The sequence below is a fragment of the Aethalodelphis obliquidens genome, unplaced genomic scaffold (assembly GCF_003676395.1).
Source record: "Aethalodelphis obliquidens isolate GAN/ISIS:26980383/991018 unplaced genomic scaffold, ASM367639v1 scaffold48, whole genome shotgun sequence".
NCBI lineage: Eukaryota > Metazoa > Chordata > Mammalia > Artiodactyla > Delphinidae > Aethalodelphis > Aethalodelphis obliquidens.
Window position 1 is genome coordinate 15626930 of NW_020837992.1, and position 19331 is coordinate 15646260.

General features: G+C 35.8%; 1 protein-coding gene across 1 annotated transcript in view; it reads left to right on the forward strand.

Moving 5' to 3' along the window:
* SHCBP1L (SHC binding and spindle associated 1 like) overlaps positions 1-18152 on the forward strand; it is a 45510-nt gene extending 27358 nt beyond the window's left edge. The window contains exons 7-10 of the mRNA XM_027083070.1: positions 14274-14427; positions 15652-15902; positions 16751-16873; positions 17703-18152. Of these exons, the coding sequence (XP_026938871.1) occupies positions 14274-14427; positions 15652-15902; positions 16751-16873; positions 17703-17954 (780 nt within the window). The 3' untranslated portion in view covers positions 17955-18152. The remainder of the gene's footprint in view (positions 1-14273; positions 14428-15651; positions 15903-16750; positions 16874-17702) is intronic.
* Positions 18153-19331: the final 1179 nt, after the last annotated feature.

Sequence of the window (19331 nt, forward strand, 5' to 3'; positions counted from 1 at the left end):
ATAGGGATTGCATTGAATCTGTAGATTGCTTTGGGTAGTATAGTCATTTTCACAATATTGATTCCTCCAATCCAAGAACATGGTATATCTCTCCATCTGTTTGTGTCATCTTTGATTTCTTTCATCAGTGTCTTATAATTTTCTGAGTACAGGTCTTTTACCTCCTTAGGTAGGTTTATTCCTGGATATTTTATTCCTTTTGTTGCAATGGTGAATGGGATTGTTTCCTTAATTTCTCTTTCTGATCTTTCATTATTTGTGTATAGGAATGCAAGAGATTTCTGTGCATTAATTTTGTATCCTGCAACTTTACCAAATTCATTGAAGAGCTCTAGTAGTTTTCTTGTGGCATCTTTAGGATTATCTATTTTTAGTATCATGTCATCGGCAAACAGTCACAGCTCTACTTCTTCTTTTCCAATTTGTATTCCTTTCATTTCTTTTTCTACTCTGATTACCGTGGCTAGGACTTCCAAAACTATGTTGAATAATAGTGGTGAGAGTGGACATCCTTGTTTTGTACGTGATCTTAGAGGAAATGCTTTCAGTTTTTCACCATTGAGAATGATGTTTGCTGTGAGTTAGTCGTATATGGCCTTTATTACGTTGAGGTAGGTTCCCTCTATGCCCCCTTTTGGAGAGTTTTTATCATAAATGGGTGTTGAATTTTGTCAAAAGTATTTTCTACATCTATTGAGATGATCATATGGTTTTTATTCTTCAGTTTGTTAATATGGTATATCACATTGATTGATTTGCATATACTGAAGAATCCTTGCATCCCTGGGATAAATCCCACTTGATCATGGTGTATGATCCTTTTAATGTGTTGTTGGATTCTGTTTGTTAGTATTTTGCTGATGATTTTTGCATCTATATTCATCAGTGATATTGCTCTGTAATTTTCTGTTTTTGTAGTATCTTTGTCTGGTTTTGGTGTCAGGGTAATTGTGGCCTTGTAGAGTGAGTTTGAGAGTGTTCCTTCCTCCGCAATGTTTTGGAAGAGTTTGAGAAGGATGGGTGTTAGCTCTTCTCTAAGTGGCTGACAGAATTTGCCTGTGAAGCCATCTGGTCCTGGACTTTTGTTTGTTGGAAGATTTTTAATAACAGTTTCAATTTCATTACTTGTGATTGGTCTGTTCATATTTTCTATTTCTTCCTGGTTCAGTCTTGGAAGGTTATACCTTTCTAAGAATTTGTCCATTTCTTCCAGGTTGTCCATTTTGTTGGCATAGAGTTGCTTGTAGTAGTCTCTTAGGATGCTTTGTATTACTGAGGTGTCTTTTGTAACATCTCCTTTTTCATTTCTAATTTTATGGATTTGAGTCCTCTCCCTCTTTTTCTTGATGAGTCTGGCTAAAGGTTTATCAATTTTGTTTATCTTCTCAAAGAACCAGCTTTTAGTTGTATTGATCTTTGCTATTGTGTTCTTTGTTTCTAATTCATTTATTTCTGCTCTGATCTTTATGATTTCTTTCCTTCTGCTAACTTTGGGTTTTGTTTATTCTTCTTTCTCTCGTTCCTTTAGGTGTAAGTTTAGATTGTTTGAGATTTTTCATGTTTCTTGGGATAGGCTTGTATAGCTATAAACTTCCCTCTTAGAACTGCTTTTGCTGCATCCCATAGGTTTTGGATTGTCATGTTTTCATTGTCATTTGTCTCTAGGTATTTTTTGATTTCTTCTTTGATTTCTTCAGTGATCTCTTGGTTATTTAGTAACGTATTGTTTAGCCTCCATGTGTTTGTGTTTCTTTCGGGTTTTTTCCCGTGTAATTGATTTCTAATCTCATAGCATTGTGGTCAGAAAAGATGCTTGATATGATTTCGATTTTCTTAATTTACTGAGGCTTGATTTGTGACCCAGGACGTGATCTATCCTGGAGAATGTTCCATGCGCACTTGAGAAGAAAGTGTAATCTGCTGTTTTTGGATGGAATGTCCTATAAATATCAATTAAATCTATCTGGTCTGTTGTGTCATTTAAAGCTTCTGTTTCCTTATTTATTTTCATTTTGGATGATCTGTCCATTGGTGTAAGTGAGGTGTTAAAGTCCCCCACTATTACTGTGTTACTGTTGATTTCCTCTTTTATAGCTGTTAGCAGTTGCCTTATGTATTGAGGTGCTCCTATGTTGAGTGCATATATATGTATAATTGTTATATCTTCTTCTTGGATTGATCCCTTGATCATTATATAGTGTCCTTCCTTGTCTCTTGTAACATTCTTTATTTTAAAGTATTTTATCTGATATGAGTACAGCTATTCCAGCTTTCTTTTGATTTCCATTTGTGTGGAATATCTTTTTCCATCCCCTCACTTTCAGTCTGGATGTGTCCCTAGGTCTGAAGTGGGTCTCTTGTAGACAGCATATAGATGGGTCTTGTTTTTGTATCCATTCAGCAAGCCTGTGTCTTTTGGTTGGGGCATTTAATCCATTCACGTTTAAGGTAATTATCGATATGTATGTTCCTATTACCACTCTCTTAATTGTTTCGGGTTTGTTTTTGTAGGTCCTTTTTTTCTCTTGTGTTTCCCACCTAGAGAAGTTCCTTTAGTATTTGTTGTAGAGCTAGTTTGGTGGTGCTGAATTCTCCTAGCTTTTGCTTGTCTGTAAAGCTTTTGATTTCTCCATCGAATCTGAATGAGATCCTTGCCGGGTATAGTAATCTTGGTTGTAGGTTCTTCCCTTTCATCACTTTAAGTATATCATGCCATTCCCTTCTGGCTTGTAGAGTTTCTGCTGAGAAATCAGTTTTTATCCTTATGGGAGTTCCCTTGTATGTTATTTGTCATTTTTCCCTTGCTGCTTTCAATAATTTTGCTTTGTCTTTAATTTTTCCCAATTTGATTACTATGTGTCTCGGTGTGTTTCTCCTTGGGTTTATCTTGCCTGGGACTCGCTGCACTTCCTGGACTTGGGTGGCTATTTCCTTTCCCATGTTAGGGAAGTTAATTTTTTTTTTTTTTTTGCAGTACATGGGCCTCTCACCATTGTGGCCTCCTCCGCCGCGGAGCACAGGCTCTGGACGCGCTCCGGATGCGCAGGCTTAGTGGCCATGGCTCACAGGCCTAGCTGCTCCATGGCATGTGGGATTTTCCTGGACTGGGGCACGAACCCGCGTCCCCTGCATCGGCAGGCGGACTCTCAACCACTGCGCCACCAGGGAAGCCCCCCATGTTAGGGAAGTTTTCGACTATAATCTCTTCAAATATTTTCTCTGGTCCTTTTTCTCTCTCTTCTTCTTCTGGGACCCCTATAACGCGAATGTTGTTGTGTTTAATGTTGTCCCAGAGGTCTCTTAGGCTGTCTTCATTTCTTTTCATTCTTTTTTCTTAATTCTGTTCCGCAGCAGTGAATTCCACCATTCTGTCTTTCACTTATCTGTTCTTCTGCCTCAGTTATTCTGCTATTGATTCCTTCTAGTGTAGTTTTCATTTCAATTATTGTATTATTCATCTCTGTTTGTTTGTTCTTTGATTCTTCTAAGTCTTTTTTAAACATTTCTTGCATCTTCTCCATCTTTGCCTCCATTCTTTTTCTGAGGTCCTGGATCATCTTCACTATCATTATTCTGAATTCTTTTTCTGGAAGGTTGCCTATCTCCACTTCATTTAGTTGTTTTTCTGGGATTTTATCTTGTTGCTTCATCTGGTACATAGCCCTCTGCCTTTTCGTCTTGTCTGTCTTTCTGTGAATGTGGTTTGTTCTGCAGACTGCAGGATTGTAGTTCTTCTTGCTTCTGCTGTCTGCCCTCTGGTGGATAAGGCTATCTTAAGAGGCTTGTGTAAGTTTCCTGGTGGGAGGGAGTGGTGGTGGGTAGCACTGACTGTTGCTCTGGTGGGCAGAGCTCAGTAAAACTTTAATCCACTTGACTGTTGATGGGTGGGGCTGGGTTTCCTCCCTGTTGGTTTTTTGGCCTGAGGCAACCCAGCACTAGAGGCTACAGGCTCTTTGATGGGACTAATGGTGGACTCCGGGAGGGCTCATGCCAAGGAGTACTTCCCAGAACTTCTGTTGCCAGTGTCCTTGTCCCCACCGTGAGCCACAGCCACCCCCCACCTCTGCAGGAGACCCTCCAACACTAGCAGGTAGGTCTGGTTCAGTCTCCCCTGGGGTCACTGCTCCTTCCCCTGGGTCCTGATGTGCACACTACTTTGTGTGTGCCCTCCAAGAGTGGAGTCTCTGTTTTCCCCAGTCCTGTCGAAGTCCTGCAATCAATTCCCACTAGGCTTCAAAGTCTGATTCTCTAGGAATTCCTCCTCCTGTTGCCAGACCCTCAGGTTAGGAAGCCTGACATGGGGCTCAGAACCTTCACTCCAGTGGGTGGACTTCTGTGGTATGTGTTCTCCAGTCTATGAGTCACCCACCCAGCAGTTATGGGATTTGATTTTACTGTGATTGCGCCCCTCGTACCGTCTCATTGTGGCTTCTTCTTTGTCTTTGGATGTGGGGTATCTTTTTTGGTGAGTTCCAGTGTCTTCCTGTAGATGACTGTGCAGCAGCTAGTTGTGATTTTGGTGTTCTCACAAGAGGGAGTGAGAGCACATCCTTCTACTCCGCCATGGTGTTTCCTCGACCTGAACTTATTAACTTTTTTTAACTTATTAATTAATCTCATCCCTAGTCCTCCTGTATTCTCTATTGAATTAATGTCCTAAATATCCTTCCAGTCAACTACATATGTTAAACCATATATGTTTAACTTTTTAAAGAACCACTGAACTGTTTTCCACAGCGGCTGAACCATTTTACATTCCCACCAGAAATGTTTGAGGGTTCTGATTTCTCCACATCTTTATCAGCACTTATCTGTCTCTTTCATTAAAGTCATCCTAGTGGTATATGAAGTGGTATCTCATTGTGATTTTGATTTTCATTTCGTCTTTTCATGTGCTTGTTGGCCATTTGTATCTCTGGTTTGGAGAGAGATCTCTTCAAGTCCTATGCCCATTTTTGATTGGGCTGTTTGTTTTTTTGTTACTGATTATGAATTCCTTGTATATTCTGGATACTAGATTCATATTAGATGTATGTTTATGTATGTTTTCTCCCATTTCATAGTTGTCTTTTCACTTTCTTAATAATGTTCTTTGACACACAGACGTTTTAAAGTTTGGTGAAGTTCAGTTTATCTATTTCTTCTTTTATTACTCATGCTTTTGGTATCATACCAAAGAATCCAGTGCCAAATCCAAGGTCATAAAAATTTAACCTTATGTTTTCTCTTAAGAGTTTTATAGTTTTAGCTCTTATATTTAGGTCATTGATCCATTTTGAGTTAATTTTTGTATATGGTGTGAGTGAGGAGTCCAATTCTATTTCTCTGCATGTAGATATCCCGTTGTCCCAACACCATGGTTGAAGAGACTGTTCTTTCCTCCACTGAATAGTCTTGGCACCCTTGTTGAAAATCAGTTGGCCTTGGTTGTATGGGTTTATTTCTGGGCTTTCAGTTCTGTTTCAGATACTGTCTATCCTTATGACAGTATCACACAGTTCAATTACCATAGCTTTGTAGTAAGTTTTGAAATCAGAGGTGTGAGTTCTCCAATTTTTTTTTCAGTACTGTCTTGGATATTCAGGGTCCCTTGCAATTCCATATAAATTTGAGGATAAGATCTTCCATTTCTGCTAAAAAGGCTATTGGAATTTTGACAGGAATTACATTGAATCTGTAGATCAATTAGGGTATTATTGCCATCTTAGCAATATGAAAAGCTTCCAATCCATAAACATGGAGCCTTCCAATTTACTTAGGCATTCTTTAATTTCTTTCAGCAAAGTTTTGTAGTTTTTACATAAAGGCTTTCACCTTATATGTATGTAAAAATTATTCCTAGATATTTTATTATTTTGGATGCTCTTGTAAATAGAATTATTTCCTTAATTTTCTCTTCAGATTGTTCATTGCTGGTATATAGGAACAAAACTGACTTGTTTGTTGATCTTGTGTCCTGCAACTTTGCTGAATTTAATAGCTATCATACTTTTTTGGTGAATTCTTTTGGGATTTTCTATGTATATGATATGTAGAATCATGTTGTCTGCAAATAGAAATAGTTTTACTTCTTCCTTTCCAGTCTAGATGCCTTTTATTTATTTTTACCTAGTTGCTCAGGCTAGAACTTCTTCTGGCTAGTACAGTGTTGAATAGCAGTGGTAAAAATGGGTGTCTTTGTTTTGTTCCTGATTGTAGGGAAGTGTTACAGGATGAACTGTGTCTCTCCAGAATTCGTATGTTGAAGTCTTAATCCCCATACCTCAAAATATAACTACATGTATTTGGAGATGGGTATTTAAAGAAATGATTAAGTTAAAATGAAGTCCTTATGGTGGGTCCTAATGCAAACTGCCTGATGTCCTTATAAGAAGACAAAATTTGGACACACAAAGAGGTACCAGGGTGCACATGCACAGAGGGACAACCATGTGAAGAGGAAGCAAGAGGGTGGCCATGTGCAAGCCAAGGAGAGAGGTCTCAAAAGAAACCAAACTTACTGACACCTTGATCTAGGATTTGCAGCCTCTAGAACTGTGAGAAAATAAATTTCTGTTGTTTAGCTAACTAAGTTTGTGATATTTTGTTACCCTAGGAAACTAATACAGGGAGAAAGTTTTCAGTCTTTTATGATTATGATGTTAACTGTGAGGTTTTCATAAATTACATTTATTGTGTTGAGGAAGTTCCCCTCTATTCCTAATTTTCGAGTGGTTTTTATAATGAAAAGGTATTGGATTTTGTCAAATGCTTTTTTTTTTTCGGTACACGGGCCTCTCCTGTTGCAGAGCACAGGACAGGCTCCGGACGCACAGGCTCAGTAGCCATGGCTCACGGGCTCAGCCGCTCTGCGGCATGTGGGATCTTCCCGGACTGGGGCACGAACCCATGTCCCCTGCATCGGCAGGTGGACTCTCAACCACTGCGCCACCAGGGAAGCCCTCAAATGCTTTTTATACATCAATTGAGATGATCCTGTAGTTTCTTTCCCCCCTTTATTTTATTAATGTAGCATTGATTGATTTTTATATGTTAAACTACCCCTGAATTCCTGGGATAAATCCCACTTGGTCATAGTGTATAACTTTTAAAATACTGTTGGGTTTGGCTTGCTAGAATATATTGAGGATTTTTGCATTTATATTCATAAGCGAAATTGGTCTGTAGTTTTCTTCTGGTTTCTTTGGCTTTGTTATCAGAGGATGCTGGCATCATAGAAGGAGTTAGGAGTTGTTCTCTCCTGTTTTTGGAAGAATTGGAGAGAAGAATTGGTGTTAATTCTTTAAATGTTTTGTAGTAGTTACTAATGGAGCCATCTGGTCCTAGATTTTTCTTTGTTGGGAGGTTTTTGATTACTGATTCAATCTCTTTACTTGTTCTAGGTCTGTTCAGATTTTCTATTTCTTTTTGACTCAGTTTTGGTAATTTGTGTATTTCTAGAAATTTGTACACTTCATTTTGTTGTTCATTTTGTTGGAGCATTTGTTGGTGTACATTTGTTCATAATATTCTCTTATAATCCTTTTTATTTCTAGAAGTTCAGTAGTAGTGTCTCCACTTTCATTTCTGATGTTATTTTTTGCCTTCTCCCTTTTTTCTTAGTTTAGCTAAAGGTTTGTCAATTTCATAGATCATTTCAAAGAATCAATTTTTGATTTAATTCTATTGTTTTTCTGTTCTCCATTTCATTTATCTCTGCTCTAATCTTTATTATTTTCTTTCTTCTGCTGACTTTGGATTTAGTTTGTTCTTCTTTTTCTAGTTCCATAAGATATAAAGTTAGGTTACTGATTTGAGATCTTTCTTTTTTTAAATTTATTTATTTTATTTTTGGCTGCATTGGGTCTTCATTGCTGCGCGCAGGCTTTCTCTAGTTGTGGTGAGTGGGGGCTACTCTTCGTTGCGGTGCGCGGGCTTCTCATCACGGTGGCTTCTCTTGCTGCAGAGCATGCGCTCTAGGCATGAGGCCTTCAGTAGTTGTGGCACACGGGCTCAGTAGTTGTGGCTCACAGGCTGTAGAGCGCAGGCTCAGCAGCTGTGGTGCACGGGCCTAGTTGGTCCACAGAACGTGGGATCTTCCCAGACCAGGGCTCGAACCTGTGTCCCCTGCACTGGCAGGTGGATTCCCAACCACTGCACCAACAAGGAAGTCCCCAAGATCTTTCTTTTTTCTTTTCTTTTTTTTTTTTTGTTTCTTGTGGTACGCGGGCCTCTCACCGTTGTGACCTACTCCTGCTGCGGAGCACAGGCTCCGGAGGCGCAGGCTCAGCGGCCATGGCTCACGGGCCCAGCCACTCCGCGGCACGTGGGATCCTCCCAGACCGGGGCACGAACCCATGTCCCCTGCATCTGCAGGTGGACTCTCAACCGCTGCACCACCAGGGAAGCCCCAAGATCTTTCTTTTTTAATATAAGCATTTATAACTATAAATTTCACTCTGAACTCCACTCTGAGCATCCCATAAGTTTTGGTACGTTGTGATTTTGTTTTCATTCACCTCATTTTCTCATTTTTTATTTTGGTTTTCTTTGACCCATTTGTTGTTTAAGAATGTTGTTTAATTTCCACATATTTGTGAATTTTCCAGTTTTTCCTGCTGTTATTCATTTCTAAATCAATTCCATTGTGGTCAGAGAGGATACATTTATTGAAATTTGTTTTGTAGCTTATCATATGGTGTAACCTGGAGAATGTTCTATGTGCAATTAAGAAGAATATGTATTCTTCTGTATTGAGTTCTGTGTGTATTAGGTCTAGCTGGATTATAGTGTCGTTCAAATCCTGTTTCCTTATTGATCTTCTGTAGATGTACTAGTCATTATTGCAAATGGAGTATGGAAGTCTTCAACTATTATATTATTGTAGAACTGTCTAGTTCTCCCCTCAGCTCTGCCAGTGTTTGCTTCATATATTCTGGGGCCTCATTGTTTCCTGCATACGTGCTTATTATATCTTCTTGATGAATAAATTCTTTTTGGTCAATATATAATGTCCTTCTTTGTCTCTGGTAAGAACTTTTGACTTAAAGTCTATTTTATTTAATATTAGTATAGTCACTGCAGTTCTCTTCTGGTTACTATTTGTATGAAATGTTTTTTTCTATCCTTTTACTATTAATTTATTTGTGTCTTTGGACCTAAAGTGAGTCCCTTGTAGACATTATATAATTGGATCATGTTTATCCATTCTACCAGTCTCTATCTTTTAATTGGTGATCTTAATCCATTTACATTTGAAGTGATTACTGATAAGAAAGGACTTCTGCCATTTGCCATTTGATTTCTATATGTCATATTCTTTTGTATTTGATGAGTTTTTTCTAGTGTTTTGTTTGACTCACTCCTCATTTCCTTTCTGTATATTTTTAGTTATCGTCTTAGTGGTTACCATGGAGATTACAATTAACATTCTAAATTTATAACAGTCTAGTCTGGATTGATACCAACTTAGCTTCAATAGCACACAAACACTCTGTTCTTTTACAGCTCCATTCCTACTTTATGTTGCTGTTGTCACAAATTACATCTTTATACATTGTCTGCCCATTAACATGGATTTATAATTGTTTCATGCATTGCTCTTTTAAATCATACAGGAAACAAAGAAAAGGAGTTACAAACAAAGATTATAATAATACCGGCTTTATATTTACCCATGTATTTGCTGCCTTTGCTGGAGTTACTGCTTCATATGGCTTTGAGTTACTATCTAGTGTTCTTTTCCTTCAGTCTGAAGGACTCCCTTTAGCACAGGGAAGATCCAGGCTTTGTTTATCTGGGAATGTCTTAAGTTTTTCTTTATTTTGAAGGATAGTTTTGCCAGATATAGAATTCTTGGTTGATAGTGTTTTTTTCCCCCCTTTCAGCACTTTAAATATGTCATCTCATTGGTTTCTGGCTTCCATAGTTTCTTATGAGAAATCATGTTAATCTTATTGCCAGTCCTTTGTTCATATTGAATTGCTTCTCTCTTGCTGCTTTCAAGATTCTCTGTTTTGGCTTTCAACAGTTTGATTATAATGTATGTTGGTGTGGATCTCTTTGTATTTATTCTGCATCCATTAAGCTTCTTGGATGTGTTGATTCACATCTTTCAACAGATTTGGAAAGTTTCCAACCATTATTTTTTCAAATATTCTTTCTGCTCTTTTCTTTCTCTCTTCTTCTGGGATTCCCATATCAGTGTTCTTGATGGGATACCACTGGTCCTTTCGACTTTGTTCATTTTTCTTCCTGCTCCTTAGATCCAATAATTGCAATTGTCCTATCTTCAAGTTTGTTATTCTTCTGCCTGCTCAGACCTGTTATTGAACCTCTCTAGTGAGTTTTCATTTCAACTATTGTACTTTTTTGTACTTTTACTGTACAGCTATAGAATTTCTATTTGGTTCAATTTTATAAGTTTTATCCCTTTATGGATATTCTCTATTTATTCATCTGTTGTTCTCTTGGTTTCCTTTAATTATTTATCCATGGTTTCCTTGAGCTCTTTGAGGCTATTTAAGACAATTGATTTAAAGTTTTGTCTGGTAAGTCCAAAGTCTTTTCTGGACTTCCTCAGAGATGGTTTCTGTCAATCTCTTTTTTTTTTTTTTTTCCTGTGAATGGGCCATAGCTTCCTGTTTCTTTGTATGTCTTATAATTTTTGTTGAAAACTGGGTATTTTTAATATTATAATGTGGTAACTCTGGAAATTGTATTCTACCCCATCCCCAGGGTTTGCTGTATTGGTTGTTTAGGACTGCAGTTGTCCATATGTTTAGTGAATTTTCCAAACTGTTTTTGCAAAGGCTCTATTCTTTTTTGTGTGTGGCTGCTGAAGTCTCTGTTATCTCAGCAGTTAGTCGGTGACCTGACAGAAATTCCCCTAAACACCTGCAGCTAAAAAGAAAAACTAAAACAAAAAACTCCTTGCCTTTGCAGATTAGCTCTGAGTTGAGGCACTCCTTCAAACTAAGCCAGGCTGCCTACAACTCTGCCTTAGTTTTCACCTCCTGCTTGCACAGGGCCCAGTGATCAGCCAGAAGTACAAGCTTAAGGTCTTTACAGATCTCTTCTGAGTATGCATCCATCCCTGAGATTGTGCATTTTACTGTAGATTCCCCAGTATATAAGGTAGCTCTTATTTCCCCAAGAATCTTCCTCTTCAGCCTCCTCATTTGTAGGCTTTTCCTTGCCCTTCCTTCATCCTTTGTCCCAGGTAGCTTTGGGTAGAGTATGTCTTTAAATGCTTTCATCAGATGCTACTATAAAGCTGCTCCATCCTGGGGGAGGTGAAACAAAGGTCAGTTTCTTTGCCAGTCCCTCTCCTGAGATACTGATCATCAGACAGGTCAAAATGCAGTCACAAGTTTTTTGAGAATAAGATCCCTATTTCCCCCACCCCTCACCCATCCCAGTGCCAGCAAGCCACATCAGAAATATGGGCTGTTGCTATTCACTCAACTGCTGCCAGTCTGGAGAATGGGATATGGTAGGCAAGTAAGTAAAAACACCAGAACACTTTCTTACTGAATTTTAACAACCTCTTCATCTAGCACTTCCTTGGCTGCTATGTTTAATTAGATTTCAGAGTTACAAAAAAACATTGATTCTGTCATTTTTTGCCAATTTGTTTGCTTTAGAAGAAGTACTAATTCTTGGAGCTCTTTACTCCACTATTTCCAGGGCGTCACCTCTTTCTTGTATCTTTCTCTCTGCTCTCTCCTTCCTGAATGCATTGAGAGCTGCTCAATTCTGTCTTATCTTAAATAACAAAACAATATCTACCCTAAATACCACATCTTTGTCTCTTCCCTTGCAGAGCCAAACTTCTTGAAATATTTGGCTTCACTTGTCTTTACTTCTTTCCCATTCATGCCTCTACTCACTGTGATCTGGTTTCTGCCTCCAGAACACCAGTGAAAATGCTCTTGTGGTCATGTGGGACCAAGCTGTGGCTAAATGCAGTAGGGATTACCATCTCTTTTAATCTTTCAGCAGCATTTGACATGATCAACTACTTCCTCCTTTCATGACACCTTGATCTGATTTTCTTACCACCTCTTGGGCCACTCCTCAGTTTTCTTTGTAATATCTTGTTTTTGCCTATCCTTTAAATGTTATTCCTCAGTGTTCTGTACAAGGGTGCTACCTTTTCCTTTTTATACATTCTTATAGCTAATCTCACCCATTCCCATTCTTGAATTATCATACAAGTAAACAATTCTAAGATCTTTATACCTTGTCAGATTTCAGTCCTGTATTCTAGATCCTTATATAGATGGTCTACCGGATATCTCTGAGTGACTCCACTGGTGCCTCAAATTAACTGGCACCAAAATTAAACTCATTATCTTCCCCCATCAAACATTTTTCTCATGTTTCCTGTTTCAGTGAATAAGGCAAAAATAAATGATGGGAATTCCCTGGCAGTCCAGTGGTTAGGACTCTGAGCTTCCACTGCAGGGGGCACGGGTTCGATCCCTGGTCGGGGAACAAATATCCTGCAAGCCGCACACATGGCACGGCCAAAAAAAAAATTTTTTTTATATATATATATATATAAATGAGATGTATTCTAGAGTTCTTCCAAAGTATTTACAGAGGTAGTCCTTGTACTGTCTGCTACAGAAGTATTTAGAGTATGTAAGATGTAATACAAGCACAAATGACTGTATTGGTTTGCTGATTTAGTGAGGATTTTAAGAGTTTCATATATATATCTGGAAAAAAATGTTCACTCCTGCTTATCAAAGAAAATTAAAACGAGGCAGTGAGCCTATTAAAATGGCAAATATTTTTATACATTTAAAAGATACCCCATACTGATGAGCTTGCAGAAAAGTGAGTTCTCAGACCAAGTTTCATTTGGTTAAACTTTCTTGGAGGGTGGTTTAGCAATATGTATCCGAAAGGCTTAAAATGTTTTATACCTTTTGACTTAGTAATTCTCAATCTAGTTTATCCTAAAGAAATAACTAGCGATGTGCATAATTTATTTGTGGTCGTATTTTTGTAATATTGAAAAAAAATGTAAGCTATCTAAATGAGGGTAAGAAAATCATGACACATCTGTATGATGTATTATTATGTAAATCATAAAAATTAGGCTTTGGAGACACAGACGTAGAGAACAAACATATGGACACCAAGAGGGTAAGGGGGTGGGTGGGATGAACTGGGAGATTGGGATTGACATATATACACTAATATGTATAAAATAGATAACTAATGAGAACCTGCTATGTAGCACAGGGAACTCCACCTCAGTTCGCTGTACAGTAGAAACTAACACAACGTTGTAAAACAACTATATCCCCAATTAAAAAAAAAAAAATTTAGGCTTTGAAAAAATATTTAAAGACATGGGGAAATGTGATATAATGAAATGAGAAAAATCAGGATTCAAAACCATATGCATCTATGGTATGATATATTGGTATTACGAATAAATGAATATATGCATGGGAAAAAGATAAGAAGGAAATATCTATATATTTTATTTAGGTTAAAATTTCCATTTTTGTTATGCTTTGTTTCATTTTGTTTTTTACAATAAGTGCCTCTTATATAATAAGAAAAACGATATATGAATGATGATGCCATTTCTATTGGGATAAAAGAATAGGCATTTTTTCAGAGTATATTTTTAGTTACCAGATTTTATTTTTAAAGTTCCTCATTCTTCATGGCACTAATAATGAAGTTCTTTCCCCTTTCCTACTCCCAGTGCAAATTTCTGGTACTTTTTTGCTTTTAGTTCTAGAATCTTTAATATATAAATTTTTGTTGGTTTACCAAAATTTTAGAGTCAGTTTGAGTTAAAACAAAGTAGTAGTTTCCAGTAGGAAAGAGATCTGGTGTCATCTAGATCTAAAACTTAGCTTCACCACCCACTAACTCTGTGTCCGTGGGCAAATCATTTACTCTCACCGAGTTTCAATTTCTTAACATTACAAGGGTATAATAATACTTTACCTCAAAGAACTGTTGTGAGGCTTAGGAGGTAATATGTAAAGGTCAAAATATGACTTCTGGCTGTATTTAATAGCTGTAAAATTACTAGTGATTGTAATCATTCACTAGTGAATGTAATTGTAATGAGAAAATCTCTTTTCATCATTCCTTAATTGATGGACTGATACTTTGAGCATTTAATGAACATAAATACACAGAGTATTTACAGTGCACTACCTATACAAAGTCAGTCTTTGGGAAAAGCACATGTTACCAATGAGTTAACTGATTAAAATGACCTGTTTCAGTTTGACCTATTGTTTTCTTTTTTTCAGGTAAAGGACTTATCTTCAGACACACTTCTCCAACAGCATGATGATTTGGATTTGGCTTTGGATAGTTGTTATAGTGGAGATACAGTAGTTATTTTTCCAGGAGAATATCAAGCTGTAAATCTTGCTTTATTGACTGATGACATCGTTATAAAGGGTTAGCAAGGCATCCTTTGCAATTTTTTAACAGCAATGTATGCTGGAGAAACTGTATTTTATAAACATGGTTAATCAGATTACTAGAAATTAGAACAGGGTTTTATGTTTCACAAAAATCCCTTATGTGCTTTTTACAGTTAAGATTTTCTCACCTGTTCAGTAGTATATTATCTGTACAGGTGACCTCGTTTGGACATACTGTACCAGAGCAAATCAATGAGACTACTTTTTCCCCATGATAATGTAGCACTACAAGCAGAGATTCTAAATAAATACTCAAAATCAGAAAAAAAAAATCAGTTCACGATATCTTCTATTAGCTCTATATTTTTACCTAAACTACTTTTTTCTCCTCTGTCTTCATAGCACTTCATAGCACTCTAGTAGGGAAACCTAAATGTAAGGCTATATTAAAATATGCTCAGCATTTTCTCAAGAAGTTTAATTCACATGGAAACTCAAGAAGTAAAAAAGCAGAGTTTACTAAATTTCTTTTAGGTTCTGAACATATTTAGTGAACATATTTAATTTTGCCCTTTTACATTAAAGTAAGGTTATTCCCCTTGTCTAGCCAAAAGAAAAGACAGATGACTTAAACTTTGCTATCAATTCAAAAATTGAGCAAAATTTTCACTAGATTTTGATGACTGTAGTCAGTTATATTTTGCTGAACTATATGGGTAATAAGGATCATATTTGTAATTTTAAAAATTGGTAGTCTTCTTAAAGATCCAACCCCTCATTTTTGGATTGATGTTAAATTTAGAAGATTGCTCATACTACTCTAGAACAAAATTATGGATATGATTACATTAATCTTGTAACCTAATTCAAGTCTCTGCCAGTCTTTTTTGTTATGGTAATTTATAATGGTTTTGAAACCAGGTTTTGGTAAGATACTTTTTGTATCTTACACATTTTGTAGATGACTGCTCACTATATAATATAGGGAAATACATAGTGGAAGGAATATGTTGAATAAGTACCATAGGTACATTTAGATTGATTATAAACCCAGATTCTTCCATCATGGCATCAAAATAAGGACAAAAGACTACATTATAGTTAAGTATCTAATTAGCTGACTGAATAATTACAGATGTTACTTATTAAAAATGTGTGAAAAGAAAAACTTAGTAAGAACAAGTATTATTGAATGACTAAAGGGCTTTAAGCTTTGGGAGTACTGATTTAATTATGTACTTTTGTCTTTATACATCAGGAATTGGAAAGAGAGAGGAAATTATGATTACTTCTGAACCTTCTTATGACAGTTTTGTGGTGTCCAAAGCTGATAATGTGAAATTAATGCATCTATCTTTGATACAACAAGGGACAGTTGATGGTATTGTGGTGGTGGAGTCTGGTCACATGACTCTAGAAAACTGTGTATTAAAATGTGAAGGAACAGGAGTGTGTGTTCTTACAGGAGCTGCTTTGACAATTACAGACTGTGAAATAACTGGTGCCCAGGTATTTTATTTTATAAAATTTATGGGTTTATTTGGCTATTGATAACTTTGAGTGATATTAATATGGAAACAAAGGGTAACAATTATTTTATCTTTTAATTGAATTATAATTAAACTTAGAAACTGACAAAAGTAAATAAAATGAGAACAAGTATACGTGTGTCATTATACACTTAGTACACTTAGGAAAAGTAAACTGCCTAAGTCCAAAGTAAGAAATTACTAGTTTTGGTTTATGTGTGATTTTTAAAAAAATCTAGGTATCAGTGGCTGTAAAACAGATCATGAGTCAGTTACTTGATCGTTTACTTAAAAAGATGTAAGTACTTATAAGCTATCAGACGCTGTAAGGTATTGATTAGTTCTGACAGCTTGAGTCTAAAGATAACAATCACAAAGACCATTAAAGGACTAGAAAATTGAATCAAAAAAAGATTAAAGGAAGCAGAAAAGTAAGACCTTTTTACAGAATGACTTTTTCTTAGTTCCCACTAAAATAAGGAAATACTTAACTAGAATTATGAGGGATTTAGAGTATATATAAATGAATTTTTATAACTATTGAAAGTTGCTTAAAGAGGTCTTTGACTCCCTTCTAAGACTTGATTTGGGTAGGAGAGAACGTTATACGCCATATGACTTCAACCTTCCTTCTAGGCCCAATGATTCTCTGACACAAACAATTTGTTTTAAACATTATCTCCACAAAATTGTTGTCTGCACTATCATGTATTTTCATGTAACTTAGTGTGTTTAGATTGCTAATATAGAATTAGTTTTCAAATATAAAGAAAATTTTGGAGAGGTGCATGTGTTTTATAGATTGTTTTATTTGCTTTTAATTTACAGGGTGCTGGTGTTGAACTGTATCCTGGAAGCATAGCTATTTTGGAAAGGAATGAAATTCATCACTGTAATAACCTCAGAACAACTGACAGTTCAAAAAGCACCTTAGGTGGAGTTAATATGAAGGTATTTTCACATTTTTTGACATAGAATTGTTGTAAGAATTATAAATAATTATTAGAAAGATACCTTCAGTCTTAAATTTTAGTCTAAATATTATTGTTGATTTGGAAAAGTATGGTACAAGTAATTAAAATATGGTTTAAATGATGGTTGATAGGAAACAAGTTTAGTCTTATTTAATAATTTCAACTTAAATTCTTAGTAAATAACTTTGAATATGAGAAAGTACTCTTATAAATGTTTTAATTTTTCACTGAGCAGACTTGTAATAGATTTTCCAAGGTAAAGCAAATTAAGAGGATAAATATATTAAATATTTTAAGTCTTACTTTCAAACTTTGTAAAATAATTTAAGCTAACCAATTAAAACATTAATAGCAATAATTTATAAGTGAAATGCCTTCCCATTCCTTTCTACTTCTATAAATTCTACTTTTCTAGGTCCCTCCCTAGACTCGCATAGTTAATGAAGTTTTCCCTAGAACACTAATTTACATATCATTATTTTAAATTATTTTCATCTTTAGCATTTTCATTATCTGAAATTATTTTCATATTTATCATGGGATATTGCTGTATCCCCATCTAGAATCAGTTGTCTTTATCAATAATGGATAAAATTGAAAACTCCATTTAATATTAAAACTTTTTGTAGTTAGTATTACATTAATCCAGTGTGAGGAAAATAATACTTGTTCAAAACTGAGAGATTCAGTTGTTCTAAAGAAATGTGTAAACTCAAGAATAAGTTCTAGAGTTTATGAGATGTTCATTAGTTCATATTTTATTTTTATAGAAATTGAAAAACTAATTTCCTTGAGTAATTTAACAGGTTCTTCCAGCACCCAAGTTGAAGATGACCAATAATCATATTTACAACAACAATGGCTACGGAGTAAGCATTCTTCAACCAACTGAACAGTTTTTTATTGTAGCAGAAGAAGCCCTCAGCAAAGGGACTGCTTCAGGAGATAAAAAAGATGATAATATGCTCTCCAAAGTAATGCAAAATCTGAATCTGGAAATGAGTAATAATAAAATAGAAGCAAACCTAAAGGGGGCTATCAGAATAGTAACAAGTTAAAGCATCTGGATCTATGTTAAAGTTTTATGTTTCAGATATTTAATAATTCTCGTATCCCACAGAAATGGTAGTTTTAATTAAATGTGAAACTTAATTTAAAAATTTAAATATTTAATGCTTTCACTGAATGATTCATTTTAACATGTTTTTTTAAATAAGTTTTGAGGTATAATTTACATATCATAAAATTCACACTTTTAAAATATTATTTTAAATATTTATTATTTTTATTTATTTATTATTTTAAAATAATTCAGTGCTATTTAGTATGTTTTTAGTATATACCATCATCACTAATTCCAAAAACAATTGTGGTTTTAAATATTGTTTTATATAGTCTGAGTCCAATAAGAAGCTTTAGGTGTTTTATGTAGAGAATTGAAAAAATAAAAAAAGTTTATGGACAATACCTGATTCATTCCCATTTATCTGTGCAGGTAACTGGAATAAGATAAGATAGCACTATGTTTAGGCTTAACTATAGGAAACAAGAAAATTCAAAATAAGAGAGGCAAAAAACAAAGAAATTATTTCTCCCTCAAAGTCACACACATTATTTCAACTTTCATGCCTCCCTCCAGCTAGAATCTGATCACATGGCTGCATCTAACTGCAAATGAAGCTAGGAAATATAATCTTTAAATTGGATGGCATGTGTCGTCTAAAATAGGGTGTTTGTTTTGTAAGAAAAAACTGGCCTTTTTCACAAAGCACAGCTTACATTGACTTCAGGATATAAAAGAAAATAAGCACTCAGGCTTCAGCCCCTAATCTTTCCTTCCACAATTTGACTTTTATTCAGTACTTTGTGTTATCTGTAACTTAGCAAAGGCGACCCTGTGTTGCTATAGAGAATCTCTTGAGGCTGAGAGTTGAATGAAGTATAGTAGCTGTTCTTCAGTGTTTCATTGAATAGCTTTTTTTTTTTTTTAAACACAAGGTCTTCTTAGCCAGGTGACATAATTCCAGGGAGGAGGCTTTAACAAGAACAATCTCTCTATAATGAATTTGATAAGCTGTAAAAGTGGGGATTTTCCTTCACAATCCTCTTCCTCTACTTCCCTGTTTTTGGCTTTAGGAAGAGTATGTGATGGACAAAGACAGGCTCTTTTGAGTAAACAGAAAGCAATAACCTCACAGGAGCAAACTTCTCACTCATTGGTTACTTGCCTCCTTTCTGTTGCTGCCATTGGTTTCCAACCAATTACTTTTTCCCCCAGGCCCACTTCAGAATACAGGGTTTTGTTTTTCTCCTCCTATTCTCATATCTCTAAAGCAGGCACAAAGCATTTTTAAGATTTTCTAAGAAATCTGAACTTTGATAGTTATTTTTCTCCCTCCTTCACCTTTCCCACCCTTATATTTTTCTCTCTGTCA